Raw genomic sequence first — 25,941 nt, 5'->3', positions numbered from 1 at the left:
CGTATGTGGTGCTGGGGACAGAAATTGGATCAACTGCTTGCAAGGCCAGCACCTCACCTGCTGTACTTCTCTCTGGACCCTCTCCCCGTTCCCTCTGCTGTTCCTGGTGGGACGGGGGGCGGGGGGCAGCTAGGGGCACTGAAGAGATGTGGCACAGAGTCATTATAGGCCCCATTGATCGCTTTCCTTCCCCACCCCATTTTCCTGCAAACATCCTCTCCTGACAAATCAGCTGGAGCCCAGTGACACCAAATCTGAAGTTGAGGCAGATGACAACCTGCCCAAGACAGTGAGTAGCTCCCTGCCCCAGGCCCTGGTCCCGGGAGACCATCCCGGGCCTGCTTCTTCCCAATACACCCCTGCTTGTCCCCTTCATGACACAGACACAACCACCCCAGCCCCCTTCTGCTCCTCAGCACCCCTTGGTAAAGTGCAAGTTCGAGGAATTGCCCGGTAAGCCTGAAGCTGGGAGCCAGGGGCCTGAGACGGGTACTCTGCTGCCACCAGAGCCCATCGGTGGTGGGGAAGTTCCTGCCTTTTGGGCTCCCTGACACTCACAGGAGGCCCTCTCCTAGCCCATGACTGAGTCCCGAGCCTCAGCCACCTGCTCGGGCCACGCACTGGGCCACAGACCGACACTTCTAACCAAGGTGGGAAATGGTGGTGTCCAGCCCTTCTCACCTTTCCACGGGCCGGTGGTTAAAGAATGTTGATCTAAAGCACAGAGGACAAGAATAGATGCGCTGTTCGGCCACCCCCACGGCACGGGGGTAGTCAGAACATCGCTGCTTTCCACGCTCCTCTTTTCCCTTCTGCTTAGCAAGCTCAGCAGGCGACAGCGAGTGAGGGTGGAGCTCACCCCCTGATGGAGGGGACTCCTAGCTAGGAGGCAGCCCACAGCCAGGCCTCAGTGCTTCAGGCCTGGGGTGACGAGGGAAACCCTGGCTCTGCAAGGTGACATGGAAGGCATTGAGCTGAGACAGGTGCCCCAGTCCCGTGACTGAGAAGACTTTGATGTTCAGTAGAAAGTGAGCACAGAATGGACAAGGCTGGAAGTGTAGAAGGGAGCTGGGGAGGCCCAGTGCTGGCCGCAGGCTGCAGCGGGCTGGGGCAGAAACCCAGGTTCTTGTAGTTGGGATGGGAATCAGGCAGAGGCGCATTCAGGAAAGAACTTGCACCCATTCGTGTATATATGCCCCCCAAATCTCGTCACTTTCCTTTGTTGTCATTATTGTTGTGGTTGTGAGGGCTCACACAAGCCTGACTCACATGTGTCTTGCACATTTTCAGCTGCGGTACCGTGGGGCGGGGGGGTTAACATGTAGGTATCAGTGCTTGCAGCTCAGGCTGTGGTTCAATCTGGGTTTCAAGAAAACTGCTGGGCTGGAGCGATAGTATAGCGATAGTATAGTGGTTGCCTTGCACGCGACCGACCTGGGTTCGATCCCCGGCATCCCATATGGTCCCCTGAGCACCGCCAGGAGTAATTCCTGAGTGCAGAGCCAGAAGTAACCTCTGAGCATCGCTGGGTGTGACCCAAAAAGCAAAACAAAACAAAAAAAGAAAACTGCCCTACTGGAGTGTATTAGTTTGCACACTGGGGCCCTGGGATTAATCCCTGGCACCACATGGTCCCCCGAGCACTGCCGGAAACATCTTGTGAGCACTGAGAGCTGGGGGTTCCTGAGCACTAGAATATGAGCTCTCCCTCCTCCCACCAGAAGGAAAGTTGCTGGCACCCAGAGAGCCTGGATCGTGAGGGGCGCGGAGAGAGACCGACTGGGGTGCGGGTGGAAATGCTGACTCTAAGAGCTGAGAGTCTCTGAGCAGAGGCGGTGGCTCAGGGTTTGGAGGTGTGGGGACACCCTGTCCTAGTGAAGGCTGCCAGAGCGCATGGTGGTGTGGGGGTGGGGCGCGGCCTCCACCTCCTTTTCTCTGTGTGCAGGAGGCGGACCTGGGCCAGGAAATGTCTAAGCCTATGGCCGTGACAGCAGAGGCCAGCTCAGGGCCGGAGGCTGTGTCCCAGCCCCTACCGAGTGGGACGATGGACAGCGCAGACGTGGAGGTGTCAGTGCTGACCGACGGCCTGACTGCCCCGGTAGACCAGCTGCAGGTGCTCGCCCGGTAAGCCCAAAGCTGGGAGCCGCGGGCCCAAGAGGGTACTCTGGTGCCATCAGAACCCGTCAAGTGGGAGCTTGGCTTTCAGGCTTCAGGGTCCCCCAGGGTCAAGGTCCCCTGGCCCTGACAGCGACCCCCAGGGTGCGCTGGTTGGGTGGGGTCTGGGCTGCTCCTATGTGCTGGTGTGCAAGTCACTTAACACCTCACTTAAGACCTTTGTTTTGTTTTTCCATCTGTGATGGAGAATGTCATTCTCCTAACCCTGAAAAAGCCTTGAATATGGCACTTAAAAAAAAAAAATCTCAGGGCTAGGACGAAGAAGACGTTACTGGCACCTGCTCGAGGCAATCGACGAACAACAGGGTGGTCGTGATCGTGATCGTGATGGAGAATGAGGGCGGGGCCACTGGCATCACCAAGTCAGCCCTTGGGCACTACCAGTTGTGGCCCCCAAATAACCAACAAAAAAAACGTATGCCTTTAAAGGGCAGAACACTAAACATTTGGGCCTTTTGGATAGAAATATCCCTTGCTTGGGGTCGGAGAGATTGAATAGCGGGTAGGGCACTGGCCTTCCCCGCCTCCAACCCGGGTCGATTACTGACATGCCATATAGTCCTCTGAGCCCTGCCAGGAGTGAGCCCTGAGCACCACCAGGTGTGGCCCCCAAACAAAACAAACAAACAGAAGAAATATCCCTTACTCTATTTTAGTTTTTGAAACATAGGTGCTGTGCTTTGTGGGGCCCCAAATTATCAGTGTTTGGGGATTACAGCGCTGCTGTTCCAAGCCCTCCCCAGAGGACCAGCACCTATCCTCCTCCACTCCCCCTGTTCGTGTGCTCAGCCCCACAGGCCGGCTATCAGAGGCTGCTCTCATGGCTGCCAGCCTCTCCCCCCACTCAGAAATCCCCGTCCTGTACCCTGCTGGACAGCACACCCACGGGTAGCCAACATTGCCCACCCCGGGGCAGTTCTGGTCATGCCCACCCCCACCCGAGCCTGCACTCAGCCCCAGCCACGGGTGTCTGTGGGGTGGGACTCCAAGCCCTAGTGCTCGGGAGGGCACCCTTCCCCGCACCTCTGTGCCCGTCTCCACGGGGAAGGCCCTGGGTAGCGCGTGCAGGACGGCAGAGCTCAGGGATGGCAGCTGCTGTCACGCTTGCTCTCTTCTCCACAACGGCAGTTTGCAGCTGCTGGAGCAGCAGGTGGTAGGGGGGGAGCAGGCCAAGAACAAGGACCTGAAGGAGAAACACCGGCGGCGGAAGCGGTACGCGGACGAGCGCAAGAAGCAGCTGGTGGCGGCCCTGCAGAACTCGGACGAGGACAGCGGCGACTGGGTGCTGCTCAGAGTCTACGACTCCATCCAGGAGGAAGTGCGGGCCAAGAGCAAGTTGCTGGAGAAGATGCAGAGGAAGGTAGGCCCCCGGCTCAGTGTGTAGATTGGGCACTGGATCCACTTCCTGCCATGCTTTACCGTCATCCCTTCCCTCCACCGATGCCATGGCAGTGGCTGGGGTCCACGTGTGTTATTGGTGGGGCTCGCCTGTGGGAGGCTCTCCTCTGGTCGCAGGGCTGGCACGTATGCTCTTTGCAGAGCCACACTCTGGGGCGGTGGCACCCACATCCGGAGCTTCGTCCAGGTGTTTGCACACACCCTTGGGGTGTTACCTGGAGATGGATCTCAGGGTTGCAGGATTGAATTCAGCACATGGGGCAGTAGGGACCTGACTCACATGGGGCCACGGCGCCTCTCCTCCTGCTCTCAATGCCAGCATTTATTTACTCAGTGTCCCTATATGTGTGCCCTGGTGGTTGCGATTCTGGGCAGGGCCACTGCAGTGCCCACATCTGGAGCTTGTGTCCAGTGGGTGTGGTGTGTGTGTGTGTGTGCGTGTGTGTGTGTGTGTGTGCATCTGTTGGAAATACCACAACAGAGGAACAAGAGAACAGGAGTGAGTGAGCACACTAGGAAGAGTATATGAGATGTTTGTGTCTGTGTGTTGTGTGTGTGTGTGTGTGTGGTATGTTTGGGGGTGGGGGGCTCTATTGGTTTTTGTTTTGTTTGTTTGGGGGCCACACCCAGCAGTGCTCAGGGCTTACTCCTGGCTCTGCACTTGGGCATCACTCTTGGCAGTGCTCGGCAGACCTTATGGGGTGCCCGGGGACCCAACCCAGGCAGCCTCATGCAAGGCAAATGCCCTACCTGCTTACTGTCTCTCCAACCTATTTGTTTTTTGGGTTTGCTGTTGTTGTTGTTGTTAACTGAAACGTAGGTGCAGAAGTTACAAAGAAATGACCTGATTCATTCCTACAAAGTGTAGGTACCTGTGTAAACAGCATCTGGATGGAATTTGAGTATGAACCAAACCCCCCAATTTCTTGGCATCACCTGAGTCAGGGTACAAGTGGTGGACCCTAAGGTGGGGGTGACAGCTAAGAAAGAAAGGTTCTGGTGGCCGGCACAGAGGTTGGTTAGAGACCTCCCTTAGCCCTGTGTGTCCTGGCCCACTCAGCGCCCAGCATTGCTGGTGCCCTAGCATCCCTGAAGTGACCCCTGCACCCCCAAACATTGCTCAAAAGATTCCCACCTCCTGAAAAGTGGAAAGGAAAGGAAGACCCTCTCAAGGGCAGGGCTAGCATAAGAGGTGAAGCATGTGCCCCCTGAGCATATGAGACCCTGAGCTTTGCACAGAACGGCACTGACTGAGATCAAGAAGGAACCTTCCAGACCGAGTGGTGAGGAGGGTCCTGTTCTAGGTGCAGAGAGGAGGCAAACATGTGTCCAGGAGGGGAGGCGAGGGCGGAGGAAAGGGCCTGTGAGCTGGTCCCTTGCTTCCTGCATGCCACCTGCTACTGCCCATCCCCAGCCACCTGCCCCCCCACCTCCTATATAGGCAAGTAAAGGACCCCACTGAAGCCCAAAGCTCAGAGACACATATCTCCTCCCTCCTCCTCCTCCAGCCTCTGCCTTTTGGATTGGCGAGGTTATTTTCATTCCTTAATATCCCCTGTTTTTTTTTCTTTTTTTATTAGTGAAAAACCATGAGGTACAGTTATAGGCTTACAAATTGTGTATCCCCTGTTTTTTATTTATTTTTTTTGCAGTCAAATTGGTTTACCCTTGGATATCCTGTGATTTGGCCTCCATAAGTTATTTTCATCCATTTATTGGCTTACAGGAATATAAATGTTGGTCTGATTTATGGGGACCACACTATCCTTACCACCGAAGTGCTGAGATCCATCTCCCACAGTCCACTGGACTAGTGCTTTACTACTGGTTCTGTGCTTGGGGATTGGGGGTCACTCCCAAGCAGTGGTTAGGGACAATATGGTGCCAGGGATTGAATCCTGACACCTCCTGTTTGTAAAACCTGCACTCAACCAGTGAGCTGTCTCTTCAGCCTGGCTCCATGTTTCTTTTTTAATCTTTATTAATTTTATTGTTATAAAGTTGTTCACAATAATTTATTACACTCAATATTCCAACACCAATTCCACCACTGTTAAACCTTCCCACCACCATTATTTCAAATGTTATTCAAACACCGGGAAAAGTATTCGTAACGCCCACCTGTCCTTCGCCAACTACAAGACTAAGATGACTGCCCTCCGACGTCCTGATGGATCCATCACATCCTCCAAAACGGCAATGGAGAAGATTATCCATGACTTCTACTCAAATCTCTTCGATAGCCATGTCCACTTGCCGACATACCAAATTCCACAGGATGGATATGTCGTTCCCAACGTTCTCCCTTCTGAAATCCAACACGCCATTTCGTCGGCAAAGAAGCAAACAGCACCCGGCCCAGACAAGGTCAGACCTGAACACCTGAAGAACCTGCCGTCAGTACTCATCAATACACTGGCTCGGCTCTTCACTCGCTACCTGTCTGAATGCAAGGTTCCGTCCCAATGGAAAACCAGCAGAACCGTACTACTGTTCAAGAAGGGAGACATCCATGACATTGGCAACTATCGCCCGATCTGCCTATTGTCTGTCATCTACAAGTTGTTCACTCGAGTCATCCTAAATAGGATTGGCAGAACACTAGATGAAGGACAAGCATGCGAGCAAGCCGGGTTCTGCAAAGGATTCAGCACCGTCGACCATATCCACACGATAACCAAGCTCATTGAGGTTTCTCGGGAGTTCAAGATGCCGCTCTGTCTAACGTTCATTGATTTAAAGAAGGCCTTTGATTCTGTTGAAATGGAAGCGGTCATTGAAGCCCTAGCCAATCAGGTCATTCAAGCCCAATACATCAAGATCCTCCGTGAGCTGTATTGCGGATTCACTACCAGGATCTCACCATTCTACAAAGAAGTGATCGTTGATGTCAAGAGAGGGATTCGGCAGGGTGATACCATTTCACCGAAACTCTTCAGTGCCACCCTCGAGAACATCATGCGATGACTGGAATGGGAAGGAATGGGAGTGAAGATAGATGGTCGGCAACTACACCACCTCCGCTTTGCTGATGACATGGTTTTAATAACACCAAACATCAGCCAAGCGGCACAAATGCTGGCCAACTTTGACCGTGAGTGTGGAAAGGTAGGACTACAGTTGAATCTTACGAAGACAATGTTTATGAGAAACAGCCTCGTTCCTGACACCCCATTCGCTCTCAACGGAACGACCATCTCCGAATGCAACAGCTATGTGTACCTCGGTCGAGAAGTCAACATGACAAATGACCTGGCACCCGAGCTGCGCAGGAGGAAGAGAGCGGCTTGGAACGCCTTCAAGAACGTCGAAGAAATAGCTAAGAGGACGAAGAACCTCCGGCTCTGGGCACATCTCTTTGATTCCACTGTTCTTCCTGCATTAACATATGCCTCAGAGACCTGGGCCCTACGCAAACAAGATGAGAACGCTATTCAGGTCTCCCAAAGAAGAATAGAAAGAGCTATGCTTGGAATATCACGTTTCACTCAAATGAGAGAAAGAATCCGGAGTTCTGACATCCGTCGACGATCAAGAATCAAGGATGCTGTCTCATTTGCCAAGGTGTCAAAAATCAGATGGGCTGGTCACGTAATGAGATTTAAAGACGACCGCTGGACTAGAGCTGTTACCGACTGGATTCCACAGGATGTCAAAAGACCACGTGGCCGCCCCCCTACCAGATGGTCAGACTTCTTCATCAAGATCATGAACGATCGGTTTGAGGCTCTTCATGTTCCCAGAGCGAACAGATGCCATTGGGTACACTAGCACGCGACAGGGACAAATGGAGACGTTACTGGCGCCCGCTTGAGCAAATCGGCGACTAACCGGAAGTTAAGTGATTAAGTTATCAAACACCACCCAAGCCTGTCCCAATAGCAGGCCCTAGATAATTTATTTTGTATTGCTTGTTATGAATGATTTGCTAAAAATGATTTAAAAAAAGTTTTCTTAGAAGGTGTGTGAAGGGGTTCGAGCGATAGCACAACAGGTAGGGCATTTGCCTTGCACACGGCCGACCCAAGTTCAATTCCCAGCATCCCATATGGTTCCCCGGGCACCGCAAGGAGTAATTCCTGAGTACATGAGCCAGGAGTGACGCCTGTGTATCGCCGGGTGTGATGACTCAATAAGGGGAAAAAAAAAAAGATATGTGAAGATTGTTGAATCTCACCCTGAAACTATTAAGCCCTTGTATAAGAGATTATTAACGTGTTATTACAGGTTGAGCCTTGTGTGCTAATATTTTTTTAATTGAGATAGGTCTCCATCTACTTTACACCCCATCCAATGTGTTGTGCTGCTCCCAGTCCATCAGTGGTGTAGAGGATAGGATGTTATTAATTAACTCCAGGAATTCTAAAATTTTAAATAGGGTGATCCAGCCAGTTGGCTCCATATTTTGAAAAAATTCCATCCTGGGGAGCTGGAGAGAGAGCACAGTGGGTAAGGTGCTTGCCTTGCTTGTGGCTGACCTGGGTTTGATTCCTGACATCCTGAGACCCCCAGGAGTGCAGAGCCAGGGATAACCCTTGAGCACACATTACACAGCACACCGGGTGTGGCCCAAAAAAGCAAAATTTAAAGCAATATTAAATTAATTAAATTAAATTAAAAACATTCTGTCCTGGGTTAGCTTAGTGTCCCATTATATACCTTTCTCATTTTTTGATTTTGTGTTTGTTTGGGGGAGGGTAGTGTTAAGGATCAAACCCAGCCCCGCAACTATGCAAGGCAAGTGCTTTGGTGCTGAGCCACGTCCCTGGTCCTTCTTCAGTTTTGACCATTTTCCTTTCTCTGATTTGAAATTTTCATATCTGCAAATACTTGTTTAAAAAAATTCAATTCACGCCGGGCCCTTGCGTTTTGTCTTTCAGCTGTTCCATCTTTCATGCTTGTGCTTTGAAGACTTCTTTGGACTGAAATGCTTTGATTTTCATTTCCTGCTGCTTATAGTAGCTTTGACGAGATCCATCTGCTCTTTCTGCTCGTCTTGCTGGGTCTTGTTTTTCTGCACTTGGAGTAGCACTTGAAAGCTAGGGTGAAGGTTTGGGCAGTGTCCTCAGTTCAGTAGCACCCTCTGCTGTTCAAATAGTAAAGTGTCATTTTATTTTATAAATATATTTTTTTAAATTATTTTTTTATTGTCCAAATTTTGCTATTTTGTTTTTTTTTAATTTTTTATCATTTTTTATTAGTGAAACACTATGAGGTACAGTTATAGACTTTTAAATTTTTGTGCTTGGGTTTCAGTTATACAATGATCAAGTACCCATCTCTCCACCAGTGCCCATCCTCCCCCACCACGGGTCCTAGCATCCCTCACACCCCCCATCCCCCCCATTCCCCCCTGCCGCTGTGGCAGGGCATTCCCCCTTGTTCTCTCTCTCTTCTTTTGGGTACTGTGTTTTGCAAGAGAGGCATTGAGTGGCAATCATGTTTGGTCTATAGACTACTTTTAGCATGTCTCTCCCACCCTGGGAGGGTCTTCACAACACCCTTTAATTGCTGTTCTCTTCTCTATCTGAGCTTCCTTTTCACCTAGCACATGTGGCTGGCCTTCAAGTCATGGAGCAAAATTCCTGGTACTAATCTCAGCCATTCCTGGGTGTTAGTCTCCCGTTTTGTTGCTTTATGTTCCCCAGATGAATGCAATCTTTCTGTGTCTATCCCACTCTTTCTGACTCATTTCGCTTAACATGATACTTTCCATGTAGTACCACTTGTATGTAAATTTCATAACTTCATCTTTTCTAACAGCTACATAGTACTCCATTGTGTAAATGTACCAAAGTTTCTTTAACCAGTCATCTGTTCTCGGGCACTCAGGTTTTTTCCAGATATAAATATATATATTATTTTTATTTTATTTTTTAAAATGATGTAGGAGTCATTTCGCTTAACATTGTACTTTCCATGTAGTCCACTTGTATGTAAATTTCATGACTTCATCTTTTCTAACAGCTACATAGTACTCCGTTGTGCAAATGTACCAAAGTTTCTTTAACCATTCATCTGTTCTCAGGCACTCAGGTTTTTTCTAGATTCTGGCTATTGTAAAGAGTGCTGCAATGAAGAAACATGTCAGAAAAGAGAGGGATAGACATAGAAAGATTGCATTCATCTGGGGAACATAAAGTAACAAAATAGGAGACTAACACCCAAGAATGGCCGAGATTAGTACCAGGAATTTTGCTCCATGGCTTGGAGGCCAGCCACACATGCTAGGGGAAAAGGGAGCTCAGATAGAGAAAGGAGCACCAAATAAAGGGTGTTGGGAGGATCCTCCTCCTCCCAGGATGGGAGAAGCATGCTGAAAGTAGACTATAGACCAAACATGATTGCCACTCAATGCCTCTTTTGCAAACTACAACACCCAAAAGGAGAGAGAGAACAAAAGGGAATGCCCTGCTACAGAGACAGGGTGGGATGGGGGGGATGGGGTGTGGGAGGGATACTGGGATCCATGATGGAGGGAAATGGGCACTGGTGGAGGGGTGGGTATTTGATCATTGTATAATTGAAACCCAAGCACAAAAATTTGTAAGTCTAGAACTGTACCTCATGGTGTCTCACTAATAATAATAATAATAATAATAATAATAATAATAAAACACCAAAAAATCTTGCAAATATTTTTAATGAAATTAAAAATTAAAAATTGTTAATGAAATTAAAAAACCATATTTCCCAAAAAATAATGTAGGAGTACTGCTATTGTCATTGATTAAGATGATTGACTTTGGCACGAACTCAACATTAATTTTTTTTAAAAATTGTATCACCATGAGATACAGTTACAAAGCTTTCATGTTTGAGATTCCGCCATACAATGATGGAACACCCATCCCTCCACCAGTGCTCATTTTCCACTACCCACATCCCAGTCTTCACCTTGCTTCTATGGCAGAGAATTTCCCCAATACTCTCTCTCTCTAATTTTGGGCATTATATTTTGCTCGAAATTTCCCACCACCATTCAAGCCTACCTGCCAGGGGAAGACGCTAGATAATTTATTTTCCATTGCTCATTTTGAGTATCATGAGAGCTCACATGGCCGATACTGTAAACGTAAATTTCTAGATTGTACATGATTGGGTTCCAGAGACATCTCTGTACGGCACTAATACATTCTGGGATTCAACTGTGAGTCTCTGGGCCAGGACTGTTGGTGCATTAAGATGGAGCTCAGAGGCAAATTGTGGGCATGACAGCCAGTCTACTGGGTGGGCAGGGACCAGGAGAGGGGCAGTCCAGGTCCTCTGCTGCCATGGGGCTTGGAGATTCAATCCTGGAACCCGCAACCTGGACCTTGCTTGTGGAAGCTCTTGGTCAATGGGGTTCCATCCGCAGTAGGTGGAGAGACTGCACCTGTTCCATCTGGGGTACCCCGGTTAAATTGGCTCAGATATGGGGCCTGGAGAGATCTACAGTGCTGTGGTGTCTCAGGACTTGCTGCTGTCTCTCTGCATCAGGGCTGTTGGTGCGCTAAGATCCACGTTACAAAATTTTCAGCAGGTTATATCTTGGTGAGGTCCATCCTGAGACGGTGGAGTCAGGCTGGGGATATGGCAGCGATTTTGGATTGTGGAAGCAAGTGGCTGCAGGGGGCTCTGCTTGGGCGGGCACAGGTCAACCCGCCCCCCTCCAATTTACCCCGGTCTGTTCAGCCTTGCGCAGGTCTGAGCTTTCCTGAGGCTTTTGATATCTTTCGAGATTTATTTAGGGGTCTCTGAAGCAATGCCAGCAGTAGAGCTTACAGGGTGGCACTGGAGTTGGTTCATGGGGGTGACTGTCAGTGCTTCCATGTGTATTGGGAAGTGAGGGGAGGTAGCCCACTCCAACTCTGAGAAAGTCTGGATATTTTAGTCACAAAATCTGCATACCCAAATTTTCAGCAGATTTATCTTGGTGAGGTCTGTTCTGAGATGGTGGAGTCAGGCTGGGGATATGTCTGCAATTTTGGATTGTGGAAGCAAGCAGCTGCTGGGGCTCTGCTTGGGTGGGCCACCAGGCCAACCTACCCCCCTTTCGATTTACCCCAGTCTGTTCAGCCATGTTCAGGTCCAAGATTAACTGTGGCTTTGGATCTCTTTCGAATTTATCTATGGGTCTCTGAAATAAGGTCAATAAATGAGCTTGTATAGCTGAGCCGGAGATGGCTTGTGGGTGTGACTCCCACATACCTACCTAACTTTTGGCCATTTCATTTCTTGGTAAACTTGATCCCAAGTTGTTGGGGTTTGGCCATAGGCAGAGCGGCAATTTTGGGGTATCAGGAAGTCTGAAGGCACCATCTTGCTGCTGATGCACTCACCCTGCAGGTACAGGTTGACCTACTGGCGGTACCATAACCCCATTACTTTTATTTTAAATTTTATTTTTTTCAAAATGCCTGGGACCAAAAACCCAGCGCACCTCACATGCAAAGCAAATGCTTTACTGCTGAGCCACATCCTTGACCCAAAAAATGCAGTTTTATTTTAAACTTACTTTTATTGAGGTAATGTGGCTACAATAGGCTTGCTATATTATTGTTTTATCCTTACAGCGCTGCTTTATCACCCCACCCTCAGAGCAACTCTCCTCTGTGCTCCCAAGGTTCTGTCTTACACCAGCATCCTTTGCCAACACCAGTTACTATTCTGCTGACAATAGCTTGGTTTATTTTCACTGGGGATGGGCTATCCCTTGCTTTATTTATATTCCATATCTGAACGATGTTAGTGTGGTATTTGTCTTCTGCCTTCTGACTTCTGCATGATCCTTTCCATTTTTATCCTGGTTGTAGAAAATTGCAAAATGGCATCTTTTCTCATAGCTAGTAATAATCCACCCTGTATGTGTGTGTTTGCCCGTATGTGTCTGTGTGTATGTGTATGTAACAATTTGATTAGCCACTCTTTTGGCTAATCTGTTGTTAGACACTGGATTATTTCTAGACTGTGTGAATAGTTCCACAGTAAACATAGATGTGAATATATCCTCACAGATTCAAGTTTTACTGTTCTTGGGATAGACACCCAGGAGAGGAATCGCTGGGTCATGTGGAAAGTCTATTCTTAATTTTCAGAGAAGTCTCTACATCATTTTCCAAAAATACAGAATCAAAGACCATCCCCACCAACAGTGAATGAGGTTTCTTTTTCACTGCATTCCCCACCAGCACTGGTTGTTTCCAGATTTTTTATGTAGACCTTTCTCATTGATGTGAGGTGACTAGCTCATTGTTGTTTTGATGTGTGCCTCCCTGATAATCAATGAAGTTGAATACTTTTTCACATATGCTTATTGGCCATCAGTATGTCTTTTTTAAAAGAAGTATCTTTTCAGCTCTTCTTCCCTTTTTTTTGTTCGTTTTTGGTTCACACCCTGTGCAATGCTCAGGGGTGACTCCTGGCTCTGCACAGGAATCACTCTTGGCAGTGCTCAGGGCACCATATGGGTTGCCGGGGATTGAACCCATATTGGCTGTGTGTAAGGCAAATGTCCTACCCGCTGTACTATTGTGCCAGCTCTCTCTCCCTATTTTTGATGGGGTTATGTGTTTTATTTTATTTCCTTTGAGCTTTGGGAGTGTTTTATATATCTTGGAAAGCAGCCCTCTGTACCATGTGTGATGTGTGAATATTTTCTCCCAGTCACTGGTGTGTGTCCTTTTTAGGTCTCATTTCCTTTGTGCAGAATCATTTAAGCTTGACATGGTTCCATTTGCTTATCCCCGGTTTTGTTTTCTTTGCCAGTGGGGTCATCTCATTGAATACAAAAATACTCCTACTTTTGCTAGGCAGAAAATGTGAAATGAAAAGCATCTATTCTGAAAATAAAAGGCAATATCGTGGGGAGTTCTGCTGATGTTTTCCTCGGTGTATTTAATAGCTATCAAGATCTTTAATCCATTTTGAATTAATCTATTGTGTGTCATGTGAAAGAGGGGTCTAGTTTCATATATATGCATATATGTATATAATTTTTTTTTGCATATGGCAAAAAAAATTTTTTTTGCATGTGGCTGTCAGTTTACCCTGCTCCATTTCTTTTTCTTTTTCTTTTTTGTTTTTTTGTTTTCGGTCCATGCCTGGCAATGCTCAAAGGTTACTCCTGGCTCTGCACTCAGGAATTACTCCTGGTGGTGCTCAGAGGACCGTATGGGAGATGGAACCCAGGTAGGGAGCACACACTCACTACCCATTCTACTAGCACTCTGGCCCCACAGCACCATTTCTTGAAGAGGTTTTAACTATCCGTACACCTGAGGCGTTTCCTCTGGGCTCTCAGTTCTATTATACTGATCTGAGAGTCTGCATTTATTCCAGTATTATGCAGTTTTTATTTCTCCCATTTTTGTTTATGGACCATGCCCAGCTGTGCTCAGGGCTTTCTCCTGGCTCTGCTCTCAAGGATAACTCCTAGCCAGGATTGGGGGACCATCTGGGATGCTGGAGATTGAACCCAAATTGGCTGCATACAAAGCTAGTGCTTGGCTGACTGTCCTATCTCTTCAACCCCCACCATGCAGTTTTGATGACTATCACTTTTTAGGAAGTGAAGGGTTTTGTGTGTGTGTATGGGGAGGTGATTTCTAAGAAGTGCTCAGGGGACCTTAGGGCTACTACCAGTGATGCTTGATCGACTGGGCTGGGCAGTTCAGTGCCAGGGTCCTAGGGTTCTGAGCTGCTAGGGCCTGGCAGTGCTCAGGAACCATCTCGGCCACCCTAATCATGCTTGCGGGCCTGCAGGGCTCCACCTGACAATGCCCAGGAGTTCTTGTGGTGTCAGGGCTAGGACCCTAGATTTGTCCTGGCCCAAGATGTGCAGTTTTAAATAAAACTTTGCAAGGCAGTGAGATAGCTCAAAAGACTAATACACAAGATTTGCAAGTGAGAGGTCCAGATTCAATCCTGGACACCACAGGGTCCCTCCCTCCAAGTACTACCTGAAGTAGCCCTCGAGCACCTTCAGGTGTGGCCCCCAGGCCAAAAACAGAATAGAGCTTTTAATTACCATCCTGTTGCTGAGAACATTCTTCCCCGTTGCAATAAAAATTTATGATTTATGATTTATGACTTTGAAGTTCTAAAGGTCAAAGTCTGGGAACCGTGTGGCTGATTCCTGTGCTCCAGTTCCCAGAAGGCTAGGGGCGGGTGGGAGAGGGCTCAGCATTCAAACTCAGAGCACTGCTGGGAGTGAGTCCGTGAAATAGAGACTCCACAGGCTGAAACTGCAGTGCCAGGACTGCGGTCCTTTCCGGTGCTTCTAGGGTACCATCTTTCCCAGGCTCCTTCAGGTCGGCAGGAAGGAGTCCTGCGCAGTGTGGGACCGAGGTCCATTCTCCTTGCAGACCCATGACACGTGCATCAGACAGCTGGGAAGCGGGGTGCTGTGGGTAGGGTTCCTCAAGTGCCGGGTCGGCTTTCCTTTTTCACTTCTCAGCAGCACCTCTTCCAAAGCAGCCCCTCCACCAGCCATTATGCCCCCCTCTTCCACAGGCTTGAAGGGGGAACTTGAGGGGCTTCTTGAGGGGAATCATTTTACCACTTCTTTGCAACACTGGCCTAGAGGTGCTAAGCAAGGTGAGGTAGGCAAAAAAGTGGAATGAAAGGCATCTGCTTTTAAAAAAATAATGGGCAAAACTTCTCTATTTGCAGAAGACATGATGGTTCTTTTGGTTTGGTTTTGTTTTGGGCCACACCCCGCAATGCTCAGGACTTACTCCTGGCTCTGCACTTAGGAATTATTTCTGGTGGTGCTCAAGGGACCAGATGAAGTGCCGGGGATTGAACCCTGGTCAGTCACATGCAAGGCAAGCGCCCTACCTACTATACTCTCTTTCTGACCCCCTATATCTATTTTTTTGTGTTTTTATATCATACCTTGTGATAGTCAAGGGCTACTCCTGTCTCCATGCTCACTGAACCATGTGGTGCTGCGAATTGAACCTCGATCTCACATGCAAGGCAGATGTTCTATCACTGAGCCACATACCTGGCCCCAACATGATCTTTTTATATATATAAAATCCTAATGAATCCAATGAAATTTTTTTCTAGGGTAAGAGAAAATTTAGCAGATTGCAGGATGGATACAATTGTGTCTCTTTACAACCGCACTGAACAATCTGCAGCTAACTATAGAAAATGATTTCAATTACAATACATCAAAATGAATGCTTGGGAATGAACAAAGAAAGAAGTATAAGACTTATATAACAAAATTATAAGAAATATAATATATACATATATAAAACTCTGGTCAGAGCAAGGGGGTCTGGCTGTCCGGGCTCACTCTTGTCATTTGCAGCAGAGATTGTAGCACTGGAGACCAGGGCTGGCAGATCTGAGAGTTTATGCCTCTGCTCCCCTGATAAGACCTAGTACAAGTCTCTGAGATTGTTTAGGGCTGTATTGTATGTGGAGCCTTTGAAAGGCTCCTGGATAAACTGTATGGGTGTCGGATAGTGACTGAGGGCTGGCTGTTGGGTTTATGACGAACTGATTTCTGCAGGCGTGTGGCTGTGGTATGTGATCATCTAAATGCTGGAGGAGAGGACACGCCAGGTGGAGGCTGGCTGGGCAGAGGGGGAGAGGGGCGGCTGTCAGATTGCACAGGGCAGTGGATTAGTGAGCAGAGGACAAGGGGCTGGCTGGAAGAACAGTCTCGGCCCGAAGTGAAATGTCTCCATGTCTCTCCTGCTCCCTGCGTGTCCCCCTCTGCGTTTAGCTTCGGGCAGCAGAGGTGGAGATCAAAGATCTGCAGTCAGAGTTTGAGCTGGAGAAGATCGATTACCTGGCCACCATCCGCCGGCAGGAGCGTGACTCCTTGCTCTTCCAGCAGCTCCTGGAGCAGGTGCAGCCCCTGATTCGCAGGGACTGTAACTATAGCAACCTGGAGAAGATCCGCCGTGAGTCCTGTTGGGATGAGGACAATGGCTTCTGGAAGCTCCCGGACCCTGTCATCATCAAAACCAGCCTCCCAGTAGGTCAGATGCTTGGCTGTCCCCCCCACCCCCAGGCACTCCTGGCCCCCTCCCCTGGCTGGCAAAGGGGAGGGGGCCATCTGAACGTGGGGGGACCCCCCGGGAGAGAGGAATGTATTCTGGGATCAGACAGCTGCCTTCGCTCCCCTGGCTGGGTCTCAGTACCCTCTTCTGGGAAGTGGAGAGGAGTTAGCACTCTTACAGACTTCTGTGTGGTTTAAAAAGTTCCTGTGGGGGGCTGGAGAGATGGCACAGCAGGTAGGGCGTTTGCCTTGCACACAGCTGATCCAGGTTCAATCCCCAGCACCCTGAGTTCCACCAGGAGTGATCCGTGATTGCAGAGCCAGGAGCAACCCTTGAGCACTGCTGGGAGTAAGCCCTGATCACAACCCCAAAACAGAAACAGGGACTGGAGCGATAGCACAGCAGGGAGGGCGTTCATCTTGCAATGCAGTGGCTGACCCGGGTTCGATTCCCAGCATCCCATATGGTCCCTCCAGGAGGGAGCACTTCCAGGAGTAATTCCTGAGTGCAAGAGCCAGGAGGAACCCCTGAGCATCCCCAAAAGCAAAACAAATAAACAAACAGAACAGAAACAAAATCTAATGAAAAGTCTTATTGTGGGGTCAGGGATATGCCTCTAAGGGCATGAGCAGTGCCCTCATCCTGGACTCAGTCACTGGCACCACAGAGTGACCCCCAAGAACTGTGCAGAAGTAGCTCCTGAGCACTGCCAGCACCCAAGCTGTACCCTACCCCACCCCCAAAAGGTGTTCATACATGTGACACCCTTAGAGCCATACCTGACCCATTTCAGAGATTCCAAAACTTATTTGGCATATTGCCTCCTTTTTAGAAAAGGAAAAAAAAAAAAGAAAGAAATCATTCAGCACCCCCTTGGAAATGTATCTTCAAGTGAATAAACAGATAGTATCTGCCCACCCCGTCCCCCTTGTACCCAGTGCTATTATCACTCCTTGGGATAGTATAGCACCCTCCTGGTGGTCTTATTATGACCATTACCATCTTTCATCCTGCGAGGGTCCAGAAAGAACAGGCTACTCAGAGAGCAGGGTGTGTCTAAATTCCAGCTCGGAACGAAGCTGTAGGACTGGTGGTAGAAAAGCAGCTGTTTGCACAGTGGGTGCAGCCCTGAGGGCTCTCGAGCACTGCTGGGGTGGCTCTGCTGGTCCCCAGCTCCACAGAGACGAAGCAGCACCACGTCCTTAGGTCCCGGCAGTGAGCCACTGGCTTAGTTGTCCGAGTATTGCCAGGAGAGGCCCACAGGACCCTAAGCACTGCTTGGTTGCTTTAGAGCAACCCCTTCGAAAATTCCATGAAAGTCAGAAACTTGGAGCTTCAGGCTTGATCCAACTGACCTGTCCATTACTGACCTCCTGTGTGGCCTCCTGATAAAGTCGGACAGAGAGTACAGGGGCTAAAGCACTTGTCTTGCATCCCGGAACTTCAGCATTTGAACAATCCCAATAATCTCAAACTGCCAACTCTCCAGTTTGAATTCCCGGCACCACATATGTTCTCCTGAGCACTGTCAGGGGGTACTCCTGTGCATAAGATGGAGTATGGCCGCACAGAGCGCCCCCACCAGGAGAAGCGGAGAATGGCCCCACACAGCACCCCCACCCCCTCACCAGGACAAGTGCCACTGTCCCTCTCTGGGTCTCAGTCCCTGATGCTCACAAGGAGGGGGCTGGATAAGATTATTGTTTTTATTATTTTGCTGTTGTGGGGACCATACCTACAGCTTGTTTCTTTCTCCACAAGTCTACTCCCAGGGTTGCTGGCCGAGCCACTTGCCGAATGACCACTTCCTCCTGATCCCACCCAAACCATCAGGAACTGCCTTCCCTCCCTCCCTCCCTCCCTCCTGTGTGTGTGTTTTGGTGTGTTGTTCAGGGGTTATTCCTGGCTCTGCACTCAGAAATGACTCCTGATGGTGCTTGGGGGGAGCCATATGGGATGCCAGGGATTGAACCCGGGTTTGATGTGGAAGGCAAGCCCTCTACCTGCAGTACTATCACTCCAACCCCTTGTGTGTGTGTATGTGTGTGTTTTGGGTGGAGTATAGTAGGCCTGGCTGGGATGGGGTCCAGGGCCTTGCTCATACAAAGCCACTTGAACCCCTAACCTTGCCCCAGACAAGACGCTCCCAAAGGCCGTTCTGCTTTGTGAGCTGGAGGGAATCTCACACCCATCATGGGTCTTCCCAGCACCTTGGGGGCCCCTGGACCTCACAGTGCTCTCCGGGTCCTCTTGGGAGTGTGTGGGCATCAGAGGACACTCTGACTCTCACACCTGCCCCGGTCCCACACACTACAGGCGCTGGGTTTCCTCCTGTCCCCACCTGGCCCCATCTTGTTCCCTGCAAACAGGAAACTGCTTCTTGACTCTGAGCTCTCCTTGGGCTGGGGTGGGAATCACCCCCCACCAGCCTCAAACCTGAACTCCTGCTGGCCTCTGCCTGCAGCCAGGCGGCTGTGACTCCAGCTCTTCTTTCCTCATAGCAGTTCCTACAGGGCCACAGAACAAATCGGCAAGCAAGACCTCGGTGGTGGACAGTGGCGAGCCAGGCCTGGTAGGTCCTTTGGGAGCCAAGGGGCTGGCTGGGCTTGGCCCCCGGGGTTACTCGATGAAAGCAGAGACTGTGCCGGGAGCCTTTCTGGGATATTCTGGGGCCAACCAGTCCCTCAGCCCTCTTACCCTCTTTCAAAAGCTCCCCTGGTCACAAATCCCATGGGGTAGGTATGAAGTCAGTTGGGGGCAGCTCTGTCCTGCTAGTAAAGAAGAGCCCTGCAGAGCCTCGGGGGCCCCAGCCAGTCTCCTCAGAACAAAGATGTTCTCAAAGGGATTTTTTGCTTGTTTGTTTTGGAGCCAAAACAAAACTGGCTGTGCTCAGGACTTACTCCTGGCTCTGCACTCAGGGATCCTCCTGGTGGACTTGGGGGACCCTATGGGGTGCTGGGATTCTAACCCAGATCAGCTGTGTACAAGGCAAGTACCCTACCTGCTGTATTATTGCTCTTGTCCCAAGTTTTCAAAGGATTTATGAAACAATTGGGAGATTGTCACTTAATTTTTATATCGCCCATCTTTTGTGTTGCAGCAGAAGTATCTTCATGTTTGCACACGGAAGCAAATTGTGTCAAATTCAAATTGTGTCTCTGGCATTACACATATTGTGACTTCTGAGCATGGTGCCAGGAGTAGCCCCCCAAAACAAAAGCAGGAATATCTTCACAGAGTGTTCCATAAATACCAGATAGGAAGTATTTTAGGCTTTATATCATTTGTCATAATTACCCAGCCCTTTCTTCATCACACAAAAACCATCCTAGAAGGTGTATAAATAAAGGCATCAATAGCACAGCGGTAGGGCGTTTGCCTTGCACGCAGCCAACATGGCCGACCTGAGTTCGATTCCTCCGCCCCTCTCGGAGAGCCCGGCAAGCTACCGAGAGTATTCGATATGCCAGACACAGTAACAACAAAGTCTCCAATGGAGACGTTACTGGGCCCGCTCGAGCAAATCCATGAACAATGGGAGGACAGTGACAGTGATGTTTGGTGAACAAAGCCCTCTGGGGGCTACCATTGCTCATAGTTACAGGCTATAAATTGTGGGTCCCTGCCTGACACCCTTAGCGATACGTTATAAACCTCAGAGAAAGTACCTTTGCCAGGGGCTGGAGAGATAGTAGTTCATCTAGGTTCAATTCTAGTACTATATCTGCTCCCCTGAATCCTACCAGGAATAATCCCTGTAAGGCCTGAGCACTGCTAAGTATGGCCCCCAAACAAAACAAAGAATGTGCCTTTGCTGGCAATAAGGCCCCTTTCTGGGACAATGAGTTTAAACCTAGAAGCCTCTACAGGTCTCGAGTTGCTTGGTTGCTTTGGATAGGGTGTGTTTTTTTTTTTTTTTTTTTTTTTTTTTTTTTGCTTTTTTTGGTCACACCTGGCAATGCACAGGAGTTACTCCTGGCTCATGCATTCAGGAATCACTCCTGGCGGTGCTCAGGGGACCATATGGGATGCTGGGAATCGAACCTGGGTCGGCCGCGTGCAAAGCAAATGCTATTGCTCCAGCCCCTGCTTTGGATAGTTTAACTGGTGAAAAAGGAAATGTTATTCCTGAAAAACAACAACAACAACAAAAATTTTTTTGCATATTTTGTTTGTTTTTGGGGGGGTTCACATTGGGCTCACAGCTTGGGGTCACTCCTGGCAGTGCTTGGGGCACCATACCAGTTGTTGAACTCAGGGCTTCTTCTTGCAAAGCTGGTGCTCCAATTCTTTGAGCCATCTCTCTGGCCCAAAAGACTAATTTTTAATGCTCCCCCTCATTTTTATTGAGTAGCATTGTAACATTGTAAATCATTGTTGTAACATGATTTGCAACACCACATCCACCACCAGAGTGACCAGTTCTCTTCACCAATGTTTCAGGGACCCCTCCCAGCACCCCCAAGCCTCACCCCTTTCCCCAGGTAAAGTCAGTTCTGTAAACCAGCTCTCCGGTTCAAAGAACTAATTCTTGTTTTTGTTTGTTTTGGCCACACCGGGCAGTGCTCAGGGCTCACTTATGGCTCTGCACTCAGGGATCACTCCTGGTGGGACTCAGGTGACCCTAAGGGGTTGCTGGGGATTGAACCCGAGTGGGCAGTGTCCAAGGCAAGCACCCAACCCACTGTACTATCGCTCCAGCCTCCCTCAAACGCAGTTCTTAACCTGGTACCACAAAGGGTTTGGAATCTCAGCAGGAAGAAGACCGCTATAAGCTGATGCTCAGTCGCAGTGACAGTGAGAACATTGCCAGTAACTACTTCCGGTCCAAGCGGATCAGTCAGATCCTCAGCACGGATCCCATGAAGAGCCTCGGTGAGTAGAACACCTGCATCTTGCCTTCCTGCCCCTCCTGAGAGCCGTCCTGCCCCCAACCAAGCTGGGAGAGGGGGTGCTGGTGTCTGAGAGGCCAGGTCCCAACCCCTTGACTGTGTCTGATTCTTCAGCTTTCAGTGAGGGAGGGAACACATGCTTCTCAGGATTCGGTGTGGACAGAGGGCAGCGAGCCCACCCCTGGCGTGGCCTCTCTTCTCTCCTACCCTGTCATCTCCTGGGGAGTAGATAGGCTCATTCCCCTGGTACATGTATATCCCTTGGCACAGATGGTGCCCTGATTTGGGTTTTGGGGCTGCCTGTGTCAGGTTCTTTGTCTCTGGTTCTCAAAATGAGCCTGGAGGTGAGTAGGGCCACAGTTGCAGCCCACTTCTAAAAAGCAAGGATTTGAAAAAGATCATGCTTCTGCGTTTAAACTGGAAATCAGGGCCAGGGATGCACATTGGGGTGAGGCCCTCAGTGTGATTCTACCCCACAGAAACACAACCCAACCAAACTAATTAGAACTAAGACCAAAGCTCACAGAGCATCCAACCAAGGAACAATGAAAAGACAAATTTCAAACTTCGAGGTATTTAAGAGACAATGTGGGTGGAACCGGGGAGGAAAACAGGACAGGAAAGAAACTGCCATCAGGGGCCAGGGAGGCGGCTCACAGCCCAGAGCGCTTTCAGTGCCCACGCCCTGAGTTCGGTCCCCACCACATGGTTCCTTTGACACTTCTGGGCATCACCCCTGAGCACTGAATTGGGAGTCACTCCCCTACCCCTACTACTCCCACTGCTGAATGCAGTTCAAAAAACAAGCAAAAAAATGACAGGAGAGAAATAGGACAGCAAGAAAGGCACTGCTCTTGGCCAACCCGGGTTCAATCCCAGGAACCCTATAGGGTCTCTGAGCCCCCACAGGAGTGAGCCCTGAGTAAGCCAGGTGTAAGTCCTACACATCGCAGGGTGTGGTCTCAATCTCAAAACAAAAAAAAAGAAAGTAGTCTGTTGAGTACCTGGCATTGTAGCTACCCTGCAGGTGAGCAGACAGGGGCCTAAGGCCACCTTCCAGGAGGTGGTAGAGCTGATCTTGGAACCCAGGCTTGTCTGCTTGAAATCCCAGAAAAAGGCTTTTAAACTCCAAACTCCCAATCCCTAAATCCTTTCCATGCAGAGGTGGTGCCTCACCAGAACTGCTTCTCAGAGCTTGGGCTTCTCAGGCCCAGGCCCCTGGCAGGGTATGTGTGTGTGTGGGGGGGGTTGGGGAGGGGATGGGCTTCATTCCTACCTGTGAACTCACTGCGACCTCTTGGCCTCTTCTCCGCAGCCCATCACAACTCATCACCAGGCCTTGGCTCCTCACTCAGCAACAACACTGCCATCTCACCTGCCCAAGTCCCCGAAATGCCCCAGCCCCGGCCCTTCCGCCTCGAGTCCCTTGACATCCCCTTCACCAAGGCCAGGCGGAAGAAGAGCAAAGGCAGCTTTGGCAGTGAGCCTCTGTGAACACCGCTGCTTGCCGCCGCCGGCCCCTCGGCCTTGGGGGACACTGCCAGGCCTCTTCCCCTTTCCCCAGTGACTGGGCCTCCCCGACACCATCTCCTCCCTGTGGCCCAACATCAGCCTGGGGTGGCTGCAGGGCTGGACCCCATCCTCCGAGAGGCTTTCTCCAGCTCCCTCAGGCCACTGCAGTGCTCCCGTCAGCATCACCAGTGTTGTGCAGGGCCTACATGGTCTCCAAGGCCTCGACTCTGCCTCCCGCCTTCTCCAGCAGCCCTGCCGCGTGGGCAGCAACTTCTGGGAGCTCTAGCCTGGTGACTGAAAACGGTGCCTCTGTCTAGACAGCACCCGTCGGGGCAGCCCCGCAGGCACGGGAATGGAGTGCTAGGGCAGCTCTCCCCAGGAGGCTGATTTGGGCTGCTCTGGGGTCCCAGGAGGAGACCATGCCACATAAGCTGCCCCAATAAACTGCCTTTTATCCATGACTGTCCCCTCCCAGATCCTCTGTCTGCACGGTCCCCCAGGGCTGCCCTGTTCTTCAAGGGGCTCTTTCTGGAGCAGGGGTTCTTTGCTGCCTGGGATCTTGAGAACAAACAGGCATCTGGGTTTCTGCAGCTCCCCACAATTGTGAGTATATGTACTTTTTTTCTGGGGAGAATATCTGACATGTCATTATATTCTGTGACCCAGGAGAGCAGAGCCCTTGTTTTGAAAAATAGAGGCTCTGTCTTGCTGAGACCCAGAGAAGGCCCGGTTTTCATTTTTTTAAATTTTAAAGCAATTTAAAAAATTATTTTGGTTTCAGGGCCACACAAGTGGTGCTGAGGGTTTGCTCCTGACTCTGCACTCAGGGATCACTCCTGGAGGGGCTGGGGGTGGGGAATGACCATATATGGGGCTGGAGATGGAACCCAGGTCAGCTACATGAAAAGCAACTACCTTACCCCTGTACAATCTCTCGGGCCCAGGTTTTGAGAGTCTCCAGGGATGTGCTGGAACCAGGTGGGCAGACGTGATCAGGAATGATTGCAGGTCCCCTCCATTTCCTGGGAGATAACCTTGTCCTACCCACAAGCTGAGGGGAAAGGCATGGTGTTTGATGCTGTCCTCAGCCTCATTTCACTTTGAGCCTTGCCTCTAAAATGGGAGAGCTCCCAGTGGGGGCTTCTTACAAAGACTCACTGAGCATGTTGGTGTCTGAAGTAGCAGCTGCTCTGCTGGTCCCCCTCCTCCTCTGTATTTTGCAGTCATGACTGTGGTCAGGCTCACAAACCACAATCCTGGATTTGGCCCATGCTCTGAGAAGTTGGGGTGAAGGGTGCTTAGGAAAAACTGGCTCTCTAAGTGGAGGTAGGGTGTAGCCTGTGTTTGGAGAGGAAGCAAGATCAGGTCTTCATGGAGGACAAATGTCCTGTGAAGGAAGCAGCATTCATATATAAAGATGATATACTGGGAGGCTTAACAATGAGGATGCTTGGGGCTGGAGAGATGGTACAGCAGGCAAGGCACTTGCCTTGCATGTGGCCATCCCAGATTCAATCCCTGGTACCACATATGGTCCCCGAGCCTTGGCAGAAGTGATCCCTAAGCAGAGAGCCAGGAGTCAGACTTGAGCACTGTGCGTGCAGCTTCTCCCACCCCCTGTGAAATAAAAACAAAAGAATGGGGATGGGGTAGGGACAAGACAGATAGTACAGCAGGCAGGGCGCTTGCCTTGCATGCAGCCAACCTGAGTTCAATCCCTGGCACCACATATGGTCCCCTGAGCCCCACCAGGAGTGATCTCTGAGTGCAGAGCCAAGAATAAACCCTGAGCACTGCTGGGTGTGGTCCAAAAACAAAAGAATGGGGTGGGGTGGGGTGGGGCGCTCATAAGCAGAAGGCAGGAGGTGGTCAGGTTCAGGGTACCTACTCCACAACACCCACACAGGATCAAGAAGAGGAGGGTGGGTGCTGTGCAGTGTTTTTCTGCAGAGCTGAGTGAAGGATCTTCAGTCATTCCTGGAAAGGGCAGATTGCTGAGCATCAATACTTGATATCAGTTTACCGCCAGGGGTGAATGGGAAATGTCTTGATGAGAGGGCCTGTGTGCCCAGGGTGGGAGGGAGAGGGGGAGACTTTACCTGCAGTAACCAGTTAAAGAGATGCAGGAGATTTTGAGATTTGCTACTTCATGCTTGGCTTGATAGATAAGTGGGAAAGGTCAGACCTTTCTCCACAGTTCGCTATCTACCCAGGAATTGTGGCTGGAAGCAGGAACTACTGGTCGTGGAGATGCTTCTGGTGGCTTTTATTGAGACCTCTGGTGACTGAGGCAGATCCAAGGGGAGCTGCATGATTCCTATGCCTATTTGAAGTGTGGGAATGGGCATGACTGCGAGAATGCTGAGGCATCTCCTACAGCTGTTCCAGAGGCAAATCCTGTAGGTGATAAGTACAAGGGCCGGGTCTCCCTTATTTCTATTTCCAGCCTAGGAAAGCGGCCTGAAGAGTAGTGATATACCAGGGTATCAGGCAAGTTTGGACGGAGTTTGGAAATGGAACTCAATTAGAGCTTTTTTTCAGGGGGTGGGTGAGCACCACGTGGTGCCCAGGATCGAACCGGGGCCTCAGGGATGCAAAGCATGCACTCGGCCTATTTAATAATCTCTCCCGCCCCCAAACCGAGTTTTTTCATCCCTAGGCCGGACTGCGGGCAGGGCAGGGAGTATCTGGGCATGTAAGCGGCAGGAGACTCAAGATGCCCCTGTTAATTTTTTCAATGCCTTCTTCCTTGGGAGGTCAGGCAACGAGGTCAGGTAGTGAGAACTGGGATAGCCGACGCCCAGTTCCGAGCCTGGACTGCAGCAATCACCGCCCGGACCTAGCCGATGAACAGCCGGAAGCCCGCCGAAGAGCGTTTTAGGGGGCTCCCGGCGGTAACCCGGGTGGGCGGGGCCTAAGGGAGTTGATTGGCCGCGGTTGCAGAGCTGTCTGTCTAGGAT

At 50.1% G+C, this 25,941-nt stretch overlaps 1 protein-coding gene across 1 annotated transcript in view; it reads left to right on the top strand.

Annotated features, from left to right (window-relative positions):
* The window catches only part of KIF17 (kinesin family member 17), a 47,150-nt gene extending 23,761 nt beyond the window's left edge, over nucleotides 1–23,389 (top strand). The window contains exons 9-15 of the mRNA XM_056122933.1: nucleotides 233–289; nucleotides 1,946–2,124; nucleotides 3,304–3,535; nucleotides 16,298–16,556; nucleotides 19,079–19,149; nucleotides 21,335–21,452; nucleotides 22,785–23,389. Coding sequence (XP_055978908.1) covers nucleotides 233–289; nucleotides 1,946–2,124; nucleotides 3,304–3,535; nucleotides 16,298–16,556; nucleotides 19,079–19,149; nucleotides 21,335–21,452; nucleotides 22,785–22,963 — 1,095 coding nt within the window. The 3' untranslated portion in view covers nucleotides 22,964–23,389. The remainder of the gene's footprint in view (nucleotides 1–232; nucleotides 290–1,945; nucleotides 2,125–3,303; nucleotides 3,536–16,297; nucleotides 16,557–19,078; nucleotides 19,150–21,334; nucleotides 21,453–22,784) is intronic.
* Nucleotides 23,390–25,941: the final 2,552 nt, after the last annotated feature.

The sequence above is a fragment of the Sorex fumeus genome, unplaced genomic scaffold, assembly GCF_029834395.1.
Source record: "Sorex fumeus unplaced genomic scaffold, SorFum_2.1 ptg000047l, whole genome shotgun sequence".
Taxonomy (NCBI): Eukaryota; Metazoa; Chordata; class Mammalia; order Eulipotyphla; family Soricidae; genus Sorex; species Sorex fumeus.
Note: the sequence above shows the minus strand (reverse complement) of the source record. Positions and strands in the feature narration are given on the sequence as shown.